At 38.7% G+C, this 5670-nt stretch overlaps 1 protein-coding gene across 1 annotated transcript in view; it reads left to right on the top strand.

Moving 5' to 3' along the window:
- LOC101855971 (phosphatidylinositol 3-kinase catalytic subunit type 3) overlaps positions 1-5670 on the top strand; it is a 32939-nt gene that overhangs the window by 21725 nt on the left and 5544 nt on the right. The window contains exons 17-19 of the mRNA XM_005106386.3: positions 2515-2584; positions 3122-3268; positions 5088-5162. Of these exons, the coding sequence (XP_005106443.1) occupies positions 2515-2584; positions 3122-3268; positions 5088-5162 (292 nt within the window). The remainder of the gene's footprint in view (positions 1-2514; positions 2585-3121; positions 3269-5087; positions 5163-5670) is intronic.

Here is a 5670-nt window from a genome sequence, read left to right as displayed (position 1 = left end):
GTACGTTACACGCGCACATGCGGTAATGGCGGCAACAAGTGGAAGTATGTGCGATACCGAAGCTCGATCGGGAAAATCAAGATCTACTTTCGCTTTAGTTACCACCCAGAAATTTGCGGTAGAGCCTATAGTAGTCTGATAACGCCACATTTGTAGCATGCAGGCTCTGCATTACAAACGCTGTGTCGTCATGAAAATAAATCGTTTGTCCTGTGCTGTCACTTGTGTGAAAAAAAAGAAAAGAAAAAGAAAGTTATACAAGCTTCTTGTCGGGCTCGCCATCGTGACCGGTCATTGAACCTGTGCGTTTTCGTCACATCGTTAGTATCGGCAATGGTTGAGGTCACCAAAGTTCATGCAAAGTTTGAGCGCTGCGAAGTATAGGACTCTGGAATGGTAGGATTATTGATTTTTTTAAAAGACGCACGCGGGAGGGGGAGGGGGCTGGAGGTTGAAGGCAACACTGGGTGACAAAAAAAACCTTAACTTGGAAGTTGGTAGATCTCTAGATCTCTCTGCAAAGGGCGCGTTGGTGCATAATCCTTGTGTGGAATCGGGATTGCATTATACTCAAACCGTCTAAGCCGTGTTCTTTTTACTAAAGGGTTCCCGTTTCATTGCGTTGGTGATAGTAAATTATATGTTGTATATTTTAGCTTTCTGTTCAAGATTCGCAGATTTTCAGTGTCACTGCATCTTGCCCTGCGACAGTTCTTACACCTCTCGCTCTGAATAAGTCTACTTGAGCCATTCATGTTATTACTTTACTTTGACTTTGAGCTAGAGTAATAATTTTTGTCTTTCACGTTTAATATATAAACCTTGACACCCCAACTGGTTCTTGACAGTGGATATTCTGGTTCTAGGCCTTTTCTCAGGCTCAAAGCAAGATTCATTTTTATATAGTTTATATAGGCGAATATAATGAGGGGAAAATATAAATAAGTTAGAACAGACTGAAAAACCTAAGTCACAGTATCCCAGTGCCACACTGACATCATGTTGTTGACTGGATTCAATGTACCTATATGCGTGTGTGTGCATATATTATATATAATATATAAATGGAGCATGCACTGTCGTTGTTATGTAACATGCCCCTGGAAAATGGATGAGACCCCTCCCCCCCCCTTTGAAAATTGAGAAGCCGGGTTGGCAGTCACCCTGGGAACAGTTTTTCTAGGAAAATCGAAACTATGAATATGATATGATTCCTTTCGGACAAGTATTTTTTAAAAAAATAGGCTTTCGTCATGAATTTCTTGACCAAATCTCCTTGAATTTTAAAAATTTCTCCTTGAAACCTCCTTGAAACCTCCTTGAATTTGATGGGAAGTTCATGGCAGGAACCCTGATTTAGACAAGGAGTGGAGACATTGCTCTGAAAAGTAAATACCAAAGGCAGTCACTCTATGCAATTGCTAAATGGTTGATGAAACACTGAATTTTTAAAGAGTGTTTCTTGGGCTGTGAAGGTTTTCTCAAATAAAAAAAGATTTCACCATGGCTTCAACATTCTGAACTGGTGAGGTACTTGGGTTTTTTTCACTTTATCAGTCTTCGGTACTATACGAGTTAAGAAAGACTGTCAGATTCATTTCATTTTCTTAAAAGCACAATGACTACATGCACTGTAGTGAATTGCAAAGTAGTTTACAACTTTTCAGATAATTTTATAAGATTTTGGACCCCTTTTCGAAGAACTGACATGTTTATACTCATGTGGGTCTATTGTTGCAGAGTAAGTTGAGCCCATGCCTGCTGACGTTTGAGACAACGAGTGGGCGTGACTACCGTGCAATCTTCAAGCACGGGGACGATCTCCGGCAGGATCAGTTGATTCTGCAGATGTTTCAGCTGATGGACAAGGTGAGAACTGACAACTACAACAGGTTATGTTATTCCCTCCAAATTGAAAAATTCTTTACAACTCACAACAGTTTATAGTCTGGACAGACAAAGGCAGAATGAGTTTTGTGCACATAAAAACATAGATCAAGTTTTACACACATTAAGGTAACAGTAATTTTGGTTATGAATTATAATTTTGATTGGAAATCTGTTTTTTTCATAACTGTATTGCCGTCTGATTTTATGTGTTGTTGTCTAAAGAGGATGGGGGGGCAGATAATCTTGTTTTCAAATGTAGAGAAAGTGATGCTGATAGTTTTTATTTTTATTTCTCGCATTAACTTTTTATCTCCTGCAAGCCTCTTCCAGTGGCTCGTGGTTGGAATCGGTGTGCCAGTGAGGACTTCGACGTCAAATAACTTTTCGGCAGTTACTGAAAACAAGTCTCTTTTACAAGAGTTTGTTCTTTAGATAAAGAATTATCAAAAAAGGTTCTCTTTTTATGATTTAATGACCAATTTACTAACGTTTATGTCACTTTTAGATTTCGTAACATAATAGGGCCCCGACATAGTGGGTTTAACCCCCAGATATGAAGCGTTAAATGTGAAAAATGTGGCTAAGGAAGTCATGATTGAACATATGTATTGTCTTATCTCTCAGCTTCTAAGGCATGAAAATCTGGACCTGCAGCTGACCCCATACAATGTATTGGCTACCAGCTCCAAACATGGTATGTCACATATTATTACTCACCCCAAACAACTTACAAAGCTCTTTGCGTCCCAATATACTATCACTGTTAGTTTGCTTTACATACGTATGCTATTGAAGCATGCATTTTTAAATTATCATTATAAAAGCTTAAGTAGTTTGCTTTTCATAAGTATGCTATTGAAGCATGCATTTTAAAATTATCATTATAAAAGTTTAAGTCAGAATGTCTTTTTTCCCCCTGTTAGTTGATCCTGTTATTGCATTGAGTGAAGAGTATTTGATAGGTAGCACAGTAAGTCTTATTGTCTACACCTAGACTAGGCAGACCTTGATAAGAGAGATAAAAGTGCCCCAAGCAGTATAAAGAAAAAAAAATACTCCGCTTATCAAGGTCTGCATTCAATTCACACTCTTTATTGGACCAGTCTTTCTGTCCAGGTCTTTATGACGCAGTGTATCCCTAGTCAAGGATGTTTCTTCCTCCTGTTTTTGTCGCTGTCTTAATCCTTGCACTTTGTTCTGAGTTTCACTTTTTATCAATTTCCCTGTTTAGGTTTTGTGGAATTTATCGAGTCAATTGCGCTGTCTGAAGTGTCCAAGGAAAAAGCCATTCAGAAATTCTTGAGACAGCATAACCCCAGTGAGTCAGGTCCTTATGGGATTGCAGCTGAAGTCATGGATAATTATGTGAAAAGTTGCGGTAAGTACTTTGTTAAGGTGTGTTATTATCTTTTTCTGAGCACTTGAGGCTGTCAGCAGTGGGGGTGGGGGGGTGTAGTAACAGGCAAAATGGCTTAGGCTTGAGCCCCCCACCCCCAACTCTTTCCCTATGTAAATGAATGTTTCTCAATTAACATAATAATCAATTGAAATGGTTAAGACCGCCTTAGAATCTTCTGCCCCTAGTTGCATGTAGTGAGCACATGCACTTGCTCGTGTATCCTATCAGTCTTGTCACCATTTGCAATGAAAGTAACCTAACAGCCAATCAAATGTCTTTAGGGCTCAGCAAAGGGTGAGTGCGTTCCTACGGTCCTTTTTTAATGAAATTCTTCTTGTAAAAAGGTAAAAGAAAAAAAAAGAACTCCCAAAAATTGTTGTCAGAGAGGGCTCGTTCTCTGCAAGCCCTGACAATGGGAGGAAAGTTCTTAACGCACTTTCCCCCAGAGACTCAGTAATCAACACCCTCATTGGGCCCTGGTTAGGAATATCTTTCTTTTTGTGGCTATTATATGGCCTAATCTAGTTACTGTTATGTGTGTGTGTAGTATATGACACATACACACGCTCACACGCAAGTGCTTACATACGCATTGACTCTCACATTTATTTGTGTCATGGCATGGTGGAATCAGGCGCTCGTCAATTTTGGGGCGTACGGAGTTATTGGTACCATCTTACTTAAAGCCTGTCCATTCTCCTCGCTTGTGATGTAAAAAATATCAATTTATCTTCGATACAAGTCAAGATATTGGTGATTGAAGGAGGTGGGGGACGCCTGGTTTCAGAGGTAAAATTAGCGAGAAAATGGCCTCCAAAGTTTAGTTATTTCCTTAGCTTGAGAGTCCGTGGAAACTGAAAATTTACATCTTTTATGCCTTTAATTTTAATCAACGTTGCTCAGTAAAATCAACACAGAAATGTGTTTTTTAATGAGCATGAAAGGTGTTGAGCCAAAAAACACAAATTTGATAAAAATTCCCAAACCTGTGGAAAAATGCCAGTTTCTTTATTTTGACGAGCGCCTGATTTCACCACGCTGCCTCACATTTAGACTTTTTTCTGAACTGAGAAAATCTTACCTTTGAATTGAACTTACCCCCTTTTCTGAGCACCACCCATCATTTTGATCCACCCTCTGCCATTGGCTATCAGTATTGTATTTTGAAATGGAGGTAATTTTTTCAAGAGAGGTTGATGTTATTTTTTTTATAATCAAAAGCTCCTGAATAGCAAGTTGTTTTTATGTTACCCTTTTGAGTTGTGATGGAATAAATAAAAATATTTTTTGTGTTCCATGTACACAAGGCAAGTTTTTTTTTTTTACCTCCTATTGATTGCACTAAGGTAGATTTATATTGTAGCCAAGTAATGGTAACTGGGGACTGGATTTAATCTTCACAGATGCGAGATATTTTTAGTTAGTGGAATTTGTGAGCGCCGTGAAAAAGGAAGGCAGCATATTAGAAAATATTCTAGAGTGCTTGTGGAAGAAAGAAAGGAAGTTTCCTGTTCAGAACGCATAATTGGTCACCCCAGATTTCGGGGGTTTCCAGAAATCTTGACCTACACCAAAAGTGAGCTTTGCCCTACCTATAGGAGAAGTTTGGTTTCATTGGTGTGTATATTTGTTTGGTTATTGAGAAAACTCTCCTTGCCTTTTGAAGAAAGTGGACAAGGGGAAAAAACTTTACCTTCGATTTTCTCAAAACAGCGTTTTTCGGGATAGCCCCCTTGTGCTTAAAAGCGACCGATTAACTTTTGTTTTGGTGTAAAAAACTTTCTATTCCTTGTTTCAGCTGGGTATTGTGTTATGACCTACCTCTTGCAAGTCGGAGATCGTCATTTGGATAATCTCATGCTCACAAAGAATGGTAAGTGTTTAGTATGCTCTGTCCTGTATTTTTTCTGTCATTAAACCTCTTCACTGCCATGTTGACGTATCATGTACATGCCCTCGCTCCACAAAACTGGTTCTCAACCATTTTTTCTACTGGTCTGTTGGGGAAGTTTTTGAAGATGTAAGTACTACAGCTTATGCAGCTGTTTATTGTTGTATAAGGGGAAAGATAATGTTATAGCTTTGTCAAAATCTTTATGGAATGAATGTTTTATTTTTTTTGTACAAACCTATATGGAAATATTTCATCAGTGAAAGGTCTAAATGTGAATTGCTGAAATTCTATATATAGTGAGGTGCAAAAAAAACGCGAATTTTTTATGTTGTTGTAATCGCCAATGCTGAGTTCATAGTTGTGTGATGTGAACTCATATCACTCAACACTTGCCTCGAGCGTCTTGATTGGGCATTTTTGAGCATCGCAAAGATGTCATTGGCTGCGTAAGCAATGCACAACTCACGAGTCATCACTCACCACTGGG

Source organism: Aplysia californica, unplaced genomic scaffold (genome assembly GCF_000002075.1).
Source record: "Aplysia californica isolate F4 #8 unplaced genomic scaffold, AplCal3.0 scaffold00530, whole genome shotgun sequence".
NCBI lineage: Eukaryota > Metazoa > Mollusca > Gastropoda > Aplysiida > Aplysiidae > Aplysia > Aplysia californica.
The sequence above is the reverse complement of the archived record's forward strand: the minus strand, read 5'-3'. Positions and strand labels throughout refer to the sequence as shown.